Raw genomic sequence first — 16,203 nt, forward strand, 5'->3', positions numbered from 1 at the left:
TCCCATCTGACTCAGCCCCATGAGGCACCCCCCCCCAATGACTCACCCCTTCCCAGTCTGTAGATTTGGGGGACTCTGGCCATGGTTTGGGTGGGCCATGGCCCACCCAGGCCCACCTGTGGTTACCCCCCTAGTGAAAAAGCCATAAAATAAAAATTAAAATTGGTATTTTGGAATTCTGAAACAAAGTTTCTGGAACTGAAATGTTTTGGAAATTTTGATTGATGGGAAATTTCAGAAAGATTTTTTTTTTTCTGATTTGAACTAAAAACAAATCTTGAAATCTTATAATTTCCCACAAACAAGAGATTTAAAGTTTTGACCAGTTCTAGATTCAACATAAGTTAATGTATTTTGCTTCCAAATCTGTCACACCACAGTAATGACTTTATAGTGTACATTACTACCAGTCCACCTATTACCAGTACACAGCTGTTGAAAATGGCTTAACAATTCTGCATTTCCTATGATATTGTTGGTTTGTAAGGGTTAGATAGCTAAGTAAGGGATAAGACAGTCTTTCAAGGATTTGTTCCTAATCATTTTCTAATGACGATATTGAAAATGTAGCATGAAAATTATGGCCTTTTATAACTTTAAATGAGAAGTTATGTAGTTCTAATGGTTTGTCTGAATTTATGTAAATATACAAGCATTTAAGCAAATTTGTAATCTGCTTTTTTGTTCAAGGATGTGGCAGGTACGTGAATCCATTGTTTATTCCACAGGCATAATCTGATTCGTTGTACGAAATGACTAGCCTGCTGACACTTCAACTGTTTGAATAGAAGCCCTAAATCACAAAGTAGTTGTTATTCTATGCAGTGTTTCATAATTTTAAAATTGATATTTGACTTACTGTACTAATTCAATAACCGCTAATCTAATCAGCATCCAAATTATATTATTTTGTTTTCTCTCTTTTACTGTAGTATGCCACTGTTGAGAAAGATGGAGAGCATTACATGACACCAGGAGATTTTGTGCAGAGATACCTAGGACTATATACAGACCCAAATTATAATCCTAAAACACTGCAACTATTGGCGGGAGTAGCAGATCAGACAAAGGATGGGTGAGAATTTTGCTTTCCATTACAAGCGTATAATTGGCAAATGATTTAAATGATTTAGTATGTCTTCTGGTTACTTTATTGCCTTCTAAAACAATATCTTAGTATTTGTATTGCGCTGTATGAGCTTAATTGTTTACCTAAATAATGAGATTTTCTCAAATTCAATAGATGATTTTGTTTCAGATTAGTGAGAATATAGAGTATAACAAAGTATAACAATTTTGAAGGTGCTTTAACTGAGGCATTAACATAGTACTTAGTATTTGAAGAAGTTCGTTCAGGTCCATGATCAACAACTGTAAAGCCTTTAGCAGGCAAACGGGCCGGATCTGGCCTGCCAGCTGTTTTAATCCAGCCCTCGAGCTCCTGCTGAGAAGCGGGGTCTGGGGCTTGCCCCACTCCAGCCGGGGAGCAGGGTTGGGAGCTGCACCATGTGGCTCCCGGAAGCAGCGGCATGGCCCCCTTCCGGAGCTCCAGCTGGGGAGCAGGGTCGAGGCTGTGTCACATGGCTCCCGGAAGCAGCAGCACAGCCCCCACTCCAGCTCCGACACGTAGGGGCAGCCAGGGGCCTCCGCTCTGCATGCTTCCCCCACACCAACTGCCGCCCCTGCAGCTCTCATTGGCTGGAGCTGCAGGGGCGGTGCCTGTGGATGGGGCAACGTGCACAGCTGCCTGGCTGTGCCTCAGTGTAGGAGCTGGAGAAGGGACATGCCGCTGCTTCTGGGCGCCGCTTGAGGTAAGTGCTACCCAGAGCCTGCACCCCTGAGCCTCTCCCCGCGCCCCAAGCCCTTGCCCCAGCCCTGATCCCCCTCCCACCCTCCGAATCCCTCAATCCCCAGTCCAGAGCACCTTTCTTCACCCCAACCCCCACATCCCTAGCCCCACCCCAGAGCCCACATCCCCAGCCAGAGCCTGTACCCCTTCAAGCACCCCAACCCCCTGCCCCAGTTCTGATCCCCCGCTGAATCCCTTGATCCCAGCCTGGAGCACCCTCCTACACTCCAAACTCCTCATCCGCAGCCACACCCCAGAGCCCACACCCCCAGCCGGAGCCCTCACCGCCCCCGCACCCCACTCCCCCACCCCAGCCCAGAGCCCTCACCCGCACCCTGAACTCCTAATTTCTGGCCCTACCCCGGAGCCTGCACCCACAACCAGAGCCCTCATCTCTTCCTGCACCCCAACTCCAATTTTGTGAGCATTCATGGCCTGCCATACAATTTCTATTCCCAGATGTGGCCCTCGGGCCAAAAACGTTGCCCTGGTCTTTAGTATCCATAATTAAACACAGCATGGAAAAATAGAAAAGATGTCATGCAATTTCTGTAGTATGTGGTCTTTATAATACCTCTCTGCCACCATTCACATACTGATCAAACCACTGAGCACCTCTTGGGAAGAGAGACACCAAACACTTTTTATGTAGGAAGAAAAATATAACCTAATCAAGATAAGGTTATACGGCACAGAGTTTTTTAATCATTGCTTATCCTTGTTTATAAATTGCTCTCTGAAACTGTTTCACAAAATGCCCAGTCTTCTAAGATGTATGTTATTTTTTTTAACCTACTCTGTTTCAAAGTAGCCTTGCCTGCCTGCTCTTCTCCACTGCTGCATTTAGGCGTCCAGGTTTGGCACTGTATTGTAGCAAGAAGCATGGATGTTGTTAAAGTAGAGCCAAGAGGTTAAGAAGCATCAGAACAGAGGTCAAAAATACCATCAGAGAGGAATGGGCATTTGGTAGAGAAGAGATGGAAGGCTGCTATTAAAATAGAATACAATCTATTTTTTATAGATAAATTTCATTTATTTGAAATTGAAAGCCTCTTATTTTCCTTGGTTCTGTAAGTGTAAATCTGACCCTGGATAGTACTTAGATGTTTTTTGTTTTCCTTTATTGTAGTATTTTAGAATATTTTATTTTATATTGCAAGGACCCTGATCAAAAAGGTTTGGCATCTGCACTTGATAAATAAAACTATCGTTCTATGAAATGCATATAATTTGTGTTAAATAGCGAAGATAGAATTTACTCTTTTTTCTATAATTACATAATGTTTGTTAAATAAGATTGCAGCATTTCTCCTTGGACTTTTAGGAGGTATTTGATAACCCAAAGAAGTTACATTACTGTCTCTAACATATGGATGTAATGGGATGTATCACCAGCAATATGGCTGAAGATACATATCTTTTTTAAATCATGATCAGTAAACAAACAAATCTGTAATATTGTGCTTTCTCCCACAGCTGTTGGTCATCTTTTAGAAGTCTGTTTATTTGAAGAGTGGTTTTATAAAAGGATCTTTTGTACAGTTAGGAATCAAGAGTGTCTTTCACTTCTTATAGCAGACCCTGAGACTGAGAAATTGCTGGTTTTCTGCCACTTTCTGTTTTGTGTGTAGCTTTTTGTTTGGACAGTATTGTTCAGAGTGAGATCAGTGTATTCATGCAGGCGATAAAATATGATGAAATAATGTGTAACTTACTATCCAGAGTTTGGATTTTTACAGAGACAGAAGAAGTTGGAAGGTGGCCAGCGTATTTGAGCATTAACTTGTCCAGACTTAGCTTGCCTTCCCAGTTTTTGAGCATTTCTTTGCTCATTGGTAATGGTCATTTTAGCACCCGCCATGAGTAAAGGCTGATATTTCCAGCCTTATATGCCAACTGTAAAGAAGCAAAAACTCCACCACTTGATGGAATAAATGTAGTTTACATATATTGATCATGAAATCTGCTGCTTAAAATTCAGAAGAACAAGTACTTATAACATCTTATTATTCCACCTTCACTAGTGTTTGGATTTTTGCAGTTGAAAGCTTTCATATCAAAATATTCTCAAAATATGAATAGGACTAGTAAAATATGGTTTAAATGTTGATTGGTATTTACAAATTAATGCAATATTCTCTTTTTTATTCACTTACTGTTTCATTTTTATGAGGCTTGAGCCTGCTCTCCAGAATATGACAATCTAAACCTTGGAAAATGAGCTCACTGGTTAATTTTCGCAAAGTACAGAGTGAAGCATGCTGCATATTAGAGGGAAAAAGTTATCTCTAAAATCTGTTTTAGATTATTTAAAAGGATACAAAAATGTGATTAAAATAATCTTGCTTGCATAAAACTAATCTTTTTTTCAAATTTACTTGTAGTTATTTTAACATTCTTTTTGGATGCTTTCTTTAATAATTCTTCTCTTCCACTCAAAATATAAGCAATTAATGTTGTGTGCTTGAGATTCTTAGTTGAAAAGGTCTAGAAAAGTGTTTCTTTTCTCTTCTTGTTGCCATCATCCAAAATTGGTGGGAGATAGGAACTCAGAGTTGGATTTATTTAGGAGTCCTGGGTTCAGATCCTAAAAGAGTCACAAATGAAAATACATTTGGTTTTGTCCCAGTTTATAGTTCTGATTCAGATGAAGAATACTGTTTCTTCTGATCAGTAGTCTCAGTTCAGGAAAACACATAACTAAAATAGGATTTTTGGCTAAGATTAAGTTGCATTTTCAGAATTATATGAGACAATTCACACAGCACCAGACTGCTGCATGCTTAGTGCCAGAGTGTTATTTCCTCACAGTTAAAAACACAAAATTCATCTAGAAATGAATGTGATTAGGGAACAGAAAAAATAAGGATATGATTATATATCGTATTTGCTTGTGAGAGACGTCTGAAATAGTAATTTGGTGTTATAAATAACTTTTTTGTTCAAAAGTAGAAGTTATTAGCAAAATAGGATGATGTGAATTGCAACTTAAATGTGAAGTTTTAGTTGTACAATTAAAAATAAAATGACTTTATGCATTATATGCAAATAACTGATGATGTGATGGGGAACTATTATTGTGTGATTTGAAATACAAAATATTTCACTCTGTTGTCTGAAACTGCTTCTTCCAGAATCTTCAGATCTATATTTATCTGTAGTCAGGATTTTTTCATGTGAAAGATTTATTCTGTCCCTATATGATGACATCAGGTTTATCCCTGAATTTTTTTTCCAGAAGCATATTCTTTTATAGCCTTCATCGTGAGTCTTAGCATCTTATACCAAATTTTAGTCTTTGATAACTGTATTATTTCTACAGGTAGTTTCATGTATAACATTATTAATTACTTTAGTCTACAACCAAATCGTAATAATACATTACGCTTTTCTGAGGATCTAAAATTGCTTTACCATGTTTAGGTAAGCATTAATGTCCCTTTTGTGAACAGTACACATAGAGAGGTAAAGCGACTATCCAAAGTCACACTGCAGATCAGTGGCAAAACCTGGGAATTGAACCAAGGTCTTCTGAATAACCATTAACTAGTCTGCCCCTAAAAATTAAGTTCTCAGATTTTAAGTAACTCAAGAAAGATTAACAATCCTTGAAAAAATGGTCAAGAATAACCAAAGTTTATGACAGTTCTGGAAAAAGATGGAGTATTTGAGGACCAGTTTGCTTTAGGTGCACCTTAGAAAGGTTTTTTTTAAAAATAGTTTGATACATTTGTCATTTTTCTGGGATTGAACTCACCAGCAGCAGTGTTTGAGCTTTCTTGATAGAGGGCTCCTTTTGAAACCTCCTAGTTGTTGGTGATCTCCCACAGTCCAGAACTGACAGTCTTCAGGACACAATGCAAGTTGTGTAAATAGAACCAGGGTCCTTAGATTTGAACTTTTCCAAAATCATCACCTTGTGAAAGAAACTCATTTTTGTAAATTATTAGACTGGTGGTCTATGATAGATATGTCAAAGTTGAGATTTTTCCTGTGTTTAGTGGCCCATAATGTGGGTACCATATTTCTAGATTCTAGTTCAGTGGGAATATGGAAACTAAGGGATCTTGTTATAAGGATCTGTATTTTGGTTAGTGTGTGTATAAGGGCTAGATAAACTAATGGCTACTGTGGCCTAATTCATTAAACTGTTTCATAAAATATGCATCTGTTCAATTGAGGTCTTCATACATGAACAGTCCCTGTGCAAAATAACTGCTACGCTTAATTCACTGAGTTCATCCTTTAGCATTGAGAGTACTGGAAGGCTATATTTTGTAAATTGAGATCAATAAATATTTTTTTGAGAATTCTTACCTTGGCAATCTGCAGAAATGTTATGCATGTTACTTTATTGCTATAGATGCAGTTCATTTTTGTGGTTTAAACTTATTTTGGAGATTACGATGAAATAAAAAAAACCTAACATGTTAAAATAAAGTAGATAAAGAAATTAATGATTGAATGTGAATAAAATGGGCTTTGTGCTATCCTGCAACTATTTTTCTAGACACATGCTAATCTGAAAATCAGAACTGTTGCAGTTATACATGTTTTGCTTGCTTAATTTGAAAAGTAGTGTATTATTTCAGTGTTCTTAAAGGAATTTCAAGATGTGTTCATATTCTGCATTTTGTGAGGAAAATCTCATTTTTATCTGTATGTTGGTTCATAAAAAATCCAACTTTTTCTAGTACAGCATGTGGCAACCCTCCAAATTTCATTTCAGCAGAAATGCTTTGTTACTTGACACTTTGTAAATTCAAGTAGAACAGCACTTGAAAAATAATTATGAAGTATTAAATACTAGGTTCGTACTGAGAGTTCTGTTCACAGATCTGAATGCAATTGGAAACTGAGTCACAGGGGTTGTGACTTCCCTAAGGCCACACAGCACATTTGTTCCCATTTTTAACATAGAATCAGGTTTCTTGACACCTGTTCTTAATCTCTGGATTGTGAAGCCTTCTAAATTATCAAACCCCAACCTTCATGGCCCTTGTGAATATCTTTTAAAGCCTTTAACTTCTGTTTTTCCTTTGTAGGTTGATCTCCTATCAAGAGTTTTTGGCATTTGAGTCAGTTTTGTGTACTCCAGATGCAATGTTCATTGTTGCTTTTCAGTTGTTTGACAAGAGTGGCAATGGAGAAGTGACATTTGGTAAGAATACTCACAGAAAGCACTTTAACAGATTAAGGTCAATAGTATAGACAGCAAGAATTGCCAAGACTCCCTGGAAATCTAATTGGAAATGCATATTGTTCAGCACATATACAGTACTGATTTCCTAAAAGAGTATCTATAGGTAACATTTGTTTTCATTTTTTCAAAGTGTTGGTTAGAACACAAGCGTAAGAAATCCAAAAATGTAATTACTGTATTTTGTTGAATAATTGACTCTTACACATTCCTAAAATAGGTGGTGCAAAACTTGCTTGTGCAGGACTATCCTGAAACACAGTGAAGTATGGATATTAATTCCTTCATTCCTGAAGGGATTTATGTAAGAAGTTCAGGATCTCCATGTACCACCTTTGGAGAACTGTTACTACATTTATTGAGAAGATAATAGGGGTTGCAGGTAGAAATGAAGATGTTCTAATTCATGTTCTAGAAATCCCAATTCAATTTTCCTGTTTTACGGAAATTCTACTCTATCTGATATGGGTACAACTCCTGAGTTGAAGCCATGTAAATACGAGTGGAATTTGGCTTTTAGACTTCTATTGTTCCAGTCTAATTTTTATCATTGATTAAGAACTGAACTGAACAGGACTCTGTAGGTGAAAGATTTTCATTTTATCATGTTACTGAACAGATAAAAGCTTACTGATTATAATAGATTGTAGATTTGTTATTTAATGTTGTTAAAATGTATATTTAGATTAGAAAATATTTAATGCTGAGAATTTTAATAAATGGAGTGAGAAATGTTAATTTTATCCAAAAGAATAAAGCTTTCAATAAAGACAATGCAATTTATGCTTGGATTTGTAGCCACTTACTGTCTGTACCAGCAATTTCTGAACATTTTTGCACCAATTTTTGAGGTGGTGATGAAACTCAAATTATGCATTATACTTTTTTTGTCAGAAAAAGGCTCTATAGTATTACCTGAATCATTACTTGTATAAAGTGACTTGATTAACAAACAGGGCAAAATATTAAGCACTCAGAGTCCACCACATCCTAAAGAGAAATAGTGTGTAAGAACTTTGTAAAAAGAAACAGTAAATTCAAGTACTAGCTAGCAGTCAAACTGACAAAGCAATCCGTTAAATTAATTGTCGCCAAAAAAAGTGATGATGCCCGGATTTCTCACAAACGTACATGAACATAGTCAAGTTGAAACAGTTGGTTCCAAAAATGAGTTAAAAGTAATTTCACAGAGTACATGTGCCCCTGTGTCCCTCTCTGCCAATTTTGGTGGTTTTATGATCAGAGCTTCCTATTGTTAAATTGTGTTTTCCCTCTTCTGTTGCTGTATTAAAGGATCACAAAACAAGGGAAACTGACTAGATACAAAGTGTTGTCAGATGCACAAGGTAATGTGTAAAAATAGATACAAATTGGTCTTCTTACAATTATTATAACGTTAGTTGTAAAAATACAACTAAAACCAACCTTTCAGATAGAATTGTGATTTTTAAGTTGATATTTCTTTTAATAGCAAAGTGCTGTAGGGAAGTTTTATACTACTGCCCCCAGTTCATTACTTTACAAAATATACCATAGTGCAATTATTAGTATATTTTATAGTTAGTGGTGTACTGTGAAATGTATTAATTCTTTATAATATATGTTTTGTGGTGTAGTACCCCTGACTTTCTTTTGTTGCTTGCTTGGCAGTTTCCCTTGGCAATTTTCCTATATGTAAAATGGCATACTTACTCATAATAACCCTGTGAAGATGGTTGTGTAGAGTATGGGGGAAATATAGAGCACTATATAATTTCATATGAAATACTCACATTTGCTAATCAGCAGTTGGTCTCAAATCACTTTTGTGAATTAAGGAGATGCTTCTGTATTGGTTTATTTCTGGGCTCCCACTCCCCACATCACATATGTATCAGACAATAGGTTAGCTTCATATGAGTGCAGGAGACAATTTCAGTTATGTCAAATTAGGAAACTCTCTACAGACCTCACGAGATGAGATCATGGTGAAGTGTGATATTTCCATTTTGGCTCTTTGCTTCAAAGAATCTTACAAGACATTTACTCCTTGTGGGGTGAAGGGAGGAGGTCAGTTTTCTTCGGTTTGTAATTTTTGACCTTAGCCAATCAGAAGTGAGAATAAACAAAGCTATTACCAATTGCTTGACCTAAAATACACACACTTAATTGTGGCATATTGTATATATTAATCTGTGTAGTGTACAAGGTTCTATGCATGTATATCATGTCCCATGTGTATAAATATTTATAATGTAGAGAATTATTAGAAATTATACTGAAATGGAATGGAGATAGTCAACTAGAGCGCACGATTGGTAGACAGTTGTAGAACTGGAACTGTGGTTACATTTCAACGACATGGTAGATTCCTTCACTCTGGTTTTTTTTCTCCTCCTTAGGCTTGACCCTGCATATATACCCATGACAAATGTGGCCATCTCGGCATCTTGCTGTTTTTCTTGCCCTCTTTCTGTCACTCTTCTACTCTTGCTAGCTCTTGATAAAACATTTGTGCTCTACTCCCAATGAGTAACTTGTTTGTTAAATTATGTGTAAAGCGTTTACACAGAAACTCCTAAAATCTCAGAGAGGACAAGGATAACAGCTTTATGTTTATATGGAAACTATTTGTCAGAACGATTGATCAGTTATCAGTGGATAATGTATGTGAGATTATACGTTACTAAGAATGGTCTAAAATCTAAATTTATTGAAATAAAAGAAAAATGGGGGAAACGGTTTGCAGTCAATACCTAGCTGAACAAGTAACAACCTCATTTAAACCATTCATTCCTGTTTCAGTCTTGGCAGTAATAGAAAGAAAACAATTTTTGAGAAAAGGATTTAGCATCCCTTAATGATAAACATGCTAAGGATTTGTGAAATCACAGTTCACCTTTAGAATACTTTCAAGTGAGGACTTTTCCTAGTCAGGTAATTATAAGACCCTGGTTTGTTTGTTTTTTTTGTTTTTTTTTAACCTTCATTGATGATGTCTACTTCATTGATGATAAACCATCTTAACTTAGAAGAAGTATTTAAAATAAGATATAAAACAAATGCTACAAAGCTGAGAGAATTTTACAGATTTTTTTTTCTATACGTGTTTAGTTGAACTGAAATTGGGTTAGAGCAAACGTTCTTATTGGGTAGTTTTTGCCTTTCACCTCTGTCTTCTGAGATAACCCAAACAGCTGTGGCTTTGCTTGATGCTAAGCAGATAATTCCTATCCTGGAGGGTAAAAGTGACTGGAACCCATGATTGCCAAGACTGCTTAAATTTTCTCTAGAAGTAGGTATTTGACTGGAAATCAAAGGATTCTTCTTGAACTGTCAACTGGGTAAACTTTAAACTGATCTGGATTGTGTCACTTAACTGGTGTTTACAAGTCCAAGCACTTTCTTCCAATTTTTCACCTTTTCATGCAGAGGCTAGGACAGCCATTCTCTGAAACCATGAAATGTTTCAGCGACTGATTTTTAGTTAAACACCTGAGCTAACTTAAAATCTTGTAGCTCTGAAGAGCAGAAGAACAGATAAAATAACCAAAATTGTATACTGTTTTACAGTTTTCCTGTTCATGATTTCCCAGTGTTCAGTTTTCAAATTCTTTTGGAGCAAGTTGGAAGGTATTTGGATACCTGAACGCTGACTAATGCAAGGCATTTAAATATTGTTGCTCAGAGCAAAAAAAAAGACTATCTCCTAATCTCTTACGAAAGCACTTACAAAAGCTCTGTCTATACTGTTATAGATGGGTGGGATTATTAACCAAATTTCTGATTTAAACCAGTGAATTTACTCCAACAAATGTAATAAATTACTCCTTGGGAAAGAGACAGTTAAATCTTCCTTAAGAGTGAGAAACAGTAGAGGTTTTGAGAGTGTTGGAGTATGGGGAGGAGATGAGGAAGAGTGAGTGAGAGGTAGTTGAGAACACTTCAGTATAACTGTTTTCCTATTTTGCCAACCCCAAATGCTCAAAAATCATGAGCCGGGCTCTAAAACTAACTCATGAGATTGGATAAAAAAAACCAAACTTTAAATACAACACAGCAACACACCTTCATGTTAAATTTAGTGTACATTTATTACCTAACCTGAGGTTGGTTTCTGTTTAACATGGTATCATAGGTACATGCAGTGAATATGGGAACATGATGGACCCATCAGTGCATTTTAGTTATTTGTGATAATCCTGGTAGTTCCTGTGAAATTAGAAATGGCGCCCTTTCTTTTTTTGGTCGTTCTATATGGTTTTCTGTTTAATCTATCTTCTATCCCACAACCCTTTCTCTTCTCCAGTCTAACAATTAGAACCACTCAGCATAATCTGTTATCGATCGGTGAGAAGTACTGTCATAGGTTTGTTCCCCACTTTGAACTTTAGCGTCCGAAAGATGGGGACCTGCATGGATCCTTCTAAGCTAAAATCCTAGCTTAGATCTGATAGCGCTGCCACCAACCAAAAATATAGTGTTTTGGTACACTTTCCATTCCTCCCACACCTTCCCTGGGAAATCTAAGACCCAAACCCCTTGGGTCTTAACACAAAGGGAAATAAACCATTCCCCCACCTTCCCCCCTCCCAGACTTTTCCTCCCTCGGTCGTCTGGAGAGACTACCTTGATTCAAACTCCTTGAATCTAAAACAAAGAGGGATTCACCTTTCCCCCTTCTCTCTTCCCCCCACCTCTCCCTGGTGAGTCAGACTAATCCCCTGGGGTCTCAAACAAGGGAAGAAATCAATCAGGTTCTTAAAAAGAAAGGCTTTTATTAAAAGAAAGAAAAGAAAGTAACACTATCTCTGTAACACCAGGATGAAAAATATTACAGGGACTAGCCTGAAAACTAGAGGGACTCCCCCCCCCCCCCTTCTAGCATAAACACAAGTAACAGCAAACAGAAATAAAATATTTCTCCAGCAAACACACATTTGCAAATACAGAAATCAATCAAAAGACTAATCCGCCTTTTCTAATACTCACTATATTGAATAGAAGAGAATATTTCAGGAAGCTTGGAGAGCCTGGATGTACGTCTGGCCTCTCTTAATCCCAAGAGAGAACAACCCCCGCAACACAGAACCCAAACAAAGACTTCCCTCCACAGAGATTTGAAAGTATCTTGTCCCCTGATTGGTCCTCTGGTCAGGTGTTAGCCAGGTTCACTGAGCTTGTTAACCCTTTACAGGTAAAAGAACCTTAACCCTTAACTATCTGTTTATGACAGGTACCCATTCAGTTTTAATAGTAAATAGTTTAAAATTCAGGGACAGTTCTTGAACCTTCATCATAGTGTTAATTTACAGAACAGGAGCTCAGCAGCAGAGGAAGCAGTAACTTGTAAGTGTTCATTTACACAAAAATGATTAATTCATTACGTTTGTACCTTGGCCACTACTAATAATGGTCCTGACCTTTTAAATAGGAATAGAAATATGTTTCCATTCATTTTAGTTCCTCTTTATCCACCCCATGCGTCACTCTCTTCCCACTCTCCCGCCTCAACACTAGCAGGCATACTGCTGCACTTGTTACACTTGGGATATGGCTATACAGCAGATGGGAGGGTGCTTCCCAGAATGGGTAGACAGACACGTGCTAGCTCCGCCTGAGTGATTGTGCTAAAAATAACAGCGTGGCCACAGGCAGCAATGGCAGCAGCTGGGGTGGCTTGCTCATGCTGCTGAAGCCATACAGCTATTTTTAGCGTGCTAGTGCATGGCTGTCTATCTGAGCTGGGAAGCCTCCTTCCAGTTGCTATGTAGACAGACCATTGGATTCCTTCCTCTGTTACTCCCTAACACACCACCTGCGCAACATTCCCAGGGAGCTTTTCAGACAGACTTTTGTTTGTTGTTTGCAAATAACAGCAGGTTTTTGTTTTGATTTTTATCCTGAATGTGGAAGTGTATGAAATAGCAAAAATTGATCATAGCAACACTTTAGAAATGTATTGCTTACATTAGTGCTTAGATTTTTAGTGATGGGGACCATAAAAGAACCTGGATAGATAAATAAAATCTCACTTTAAAAGCCCCCAACATTGACGTGTTTGTGCTCATATTTGTGGAATGGATTTTGCCTGTAACTTTAGAGTGACCTTTTGCTTCATGAGAGGTGATAGGGAGTTACAAGCTCTGCTATGCAGGCTGGCAGAGTGTAGAACTTCTGTGAAATCTCAATTGTGGTTTTTGGGTGGCCTGTACTGGAGGCCTCACAAACTATAAGCATTGCCTATATAAAGTGATGAACTTGTACTTACAGTGAGCCTAAAGTTTCAGGCTCAGGCCTGGTCTACACTAGTTTGTTGTTTCGGAATTAGCCGAGTTCGGGGGGAAAAAAATGATTCCATCCACACGACCAAACAGTTTTTTTCTATTTAAAGGGCTCTTTAATCCGATTTCTGTACTCCACCCTGGCAAGTGGAGTAGCGCTTAAATCGAGATCGCAATTCTGGGTTAATGGTATTGTGGACGCAATTCGACGTTATTGGCCTCCGGGAGCTATCCCAGAATGCTTCCTTGTGACCGCTCTGGACAACACTCTCAACTCCAATGCACTAGCCAGGTGGGCAGGAAAAGCCCCAGGAACTTTTGAATTTCATTTCCTGTTTGGTCACCATCAGCACAGGTGAGCATCAGCACAGTCCACCATCACAGGCGACCATGCAGAGTCCACCATCACATTAGATCACGCAGTCCCGGATTTGCAGACGAGCTCCAGCATGGTCCGAACGGGAGGTACTGGATCTCATTGCATGTTGGGGAGATGAATCTGTTATGGCAGAACTACGTTCCAAAAAAAGGAATGCAAATACGTACGCTAAAGTCTCCAGGGCCATGATGGAAAGAGGCTACCATGAACCGAGCAGCACAGCTTCTGCCGCAAACTCTGCTCTCCCGCTCTTGCATCGCTAGCTAATTTTTCCATGTTGTTGGTCCTGGGCTCCCGTGGAAGCTACAGATGGCAACAATTCCCCGCCGTTTCTCGGCCATGGTGAACTGAGTCGCACAGCTTCCGCCGCAAACTCTGCTCACATTTCCGCCGCAAACTCTGCTCTTCCGCTCTTGCAGCTCTAGCAAGCTTTCTGACTCTGTAAAAGCTACAGAAGACAACCATTTACCGTCTTTTAATGGCCATCTGGAACTGAACAGCTCTCCTATGTTTCACACCCTTTTTCCAGGATTACCCATGCAGGTGCCATAGTGCGGCAAGCATGGAGCCCACTCAGATCTCCGCTGCAGTTTTGACCATTGTAAATACTTCATGCATTATCCAGCAGTATGTGCAGTACCTGCAAAACTGGGCGAGGAAGTGACGACAGTGTGATTACTATACTGATGAGGACATGGACACAGACGTTCCTAGAAGCACGGCATGTGGCGATTGGGAGATCGTGGTGGCATTGGGCCAGGTTCATCCCGTGGAACGCTGATTCTGGGCCCGGGAAACAAGCACAGACTGGTGGGACCACATAGTGTTGCAGGTCTGGGATGATTCCCAGTGGCTGCAAAACTTTTGTATACATAGGGCTACTTTCATGGAAAGTTGTGACTTGCTGTCCCCTGCCCTGAAGCACAAAGACACCAAAATGAGAGCAACCCTCCCAGTTGAGAAGCGAGTGGCCATAGCACTGTGTAAGCTTGCAACGCCCGACAGCTGATAACCCCGTCACATGGACATCTTACAGAATGACTCCTTTCTCCTTGTTCCAAGGATATGTCTTCAATTTTTGATGAAATTTAATTCATTTTAAGTGTTTTTCAATTTAAAGTACAAGCATTTTGTGTAAGACACGTTGGAGTAGCTATCACCCAAGGGCCAAGATGTCCAACAGCCAATTTTGGCTCTGAGCTTACCTGAGCGTTAAATTGTTGGTGAGGGCTGCTGCCTTTCCTTTTTTTAATGTATGTGCAATAGCATAGTCTGAGTCCTGAAGTTTACATTCTGCTGAAAACATTTAAAATCCAAAAATCTGCATGCTGATCCTAAATTTGTGTTGCAACATAGAATTTCCATTGTGTGCATTTCCAGTGGCCTTAGCCATAACTAGAATATGCTAAGCACTATACTAACTTCCATTCTAGCCTAAATTGCTGTACAACTCAGCTTGATTAGCCCTCTGCTCAGTGAAAAGCCAAGATTAAAAGATAAGGGCTATTGGAGATTGTCATGATTTAGATGCAGTGTTAGAGCTACATGGAGCAACTTACATTATTCCTGATTGCAGCTGATATTCCTATTTGTTTACAGTTTAAAAAAATTAATTACAATATATAAAAGTAAAACAAATATATAAATAGAAAACTTTCAGAACTATAGCTCAGATCAAAAGGATTGAGTAGCACTGCTGTGATTCTGCAGTAACATAGCCCATTTCCCCCTCATGGGTGGGTGGGTTAGGGGGATGATGGTTGTGCTCAGTTGTGCATGTGTTCTGTTTGGGTTCTTATACTATGCTCCTCATCTTTGTATCTGCGTGCCTGGAACTCAGAATTGATAGTTAGCCTGTTCACCTGAAATTGAATGTTGTCTGAAAAGGACTTTCTTTTGGAGAAAATTTGCTGAACCTCACAGGTGCTGACTTTGGCTCTATCTTCAAAATATTTGAAGGTGGTTAGACAAAATCTGGTGTGCGCAGCCTTCAAATAAATGCTGTTCAGATACAGCTATAATTTGCTTTAAATGTTCAGGTGGAAAATTTCTGCGTCAGTCATGTAAATATTTTGTCTAAGTACTTGCCTCTAATTTGGAGATAGTGCACTGGAATTCTGGAGCTATGGGTTTGTATGTGGCTTTAGGATTATCACTCCTGGGGCTGATGGTAGATTGGATGCATCACAGGGCTGTGCTCCGGCCATGCTATTTGTATGGCAGCCCCCATCCAGGCTGCATCATGGAGCTACATTGATATCTGCCTTGGAGGAGAGTATCTGTCCAGCAAAAGGTAATTCTACCACAGAAAGGTTAGCAAAGGCTGGGAAGAGACTCTAGTAAATAAGCAGCATGGATTGATGGGGACAATGAAAAACTTCTATCAAATTGTAATAAAATGGTGGCTTTTACAATTTTTTAAAAAAGTTTAGTGAATTACTGTCTGATCTTTCTCATTTGACTGGTTCTATCAGAGATATGAACTGCAAATAGTTTATCTTTGATAATTTGC

General features: G+C 38.7%; 1 protein-coding gene across 5 annotated transcripts in view; it reads left to right on the forward strand.

The window, feature by feature from the left end:
* SLC25A12 (solute carrier family 25 member 12) overlaps positions 1-16,203 on the forward strand; it is a 94,602-nt gene that overhangs the window by 27,864 nt on the left and 50,535 nt on the right. For all 5 annotated transcript variants that reach the window (XM_039495430.1, XM_039495426.1, XM_039495428.1 and 2 more), the window contains exons 3-4: positions 933-1,075; positions 6,895-7,010. In XM_039495430.1, coding sequence (XP_039351364.1) covers positions 966-1,075; positions 6,895-7,010 — 226 coding nt within the window. In that variant the 5' untranslated portion in view covers positions 933-965. The remainder of the gene's footprint in view (positions 1-932; positions 1,076-6,894; positions 7,011-16,203) is intronic.

This window comes from Mauremys reevesii, linkage group 11 (assembly GCF_016161935.1).
Source record: "Mauremys reevesii isolate NIE-2019 linkage group 11, ASM1616193v1, whole genome shotgun sequence".
NCBI lineage: Eukaryota > Metazoa > Chordata > Testudines > Geoemydidae > Mauremys > Mauremys reevesii.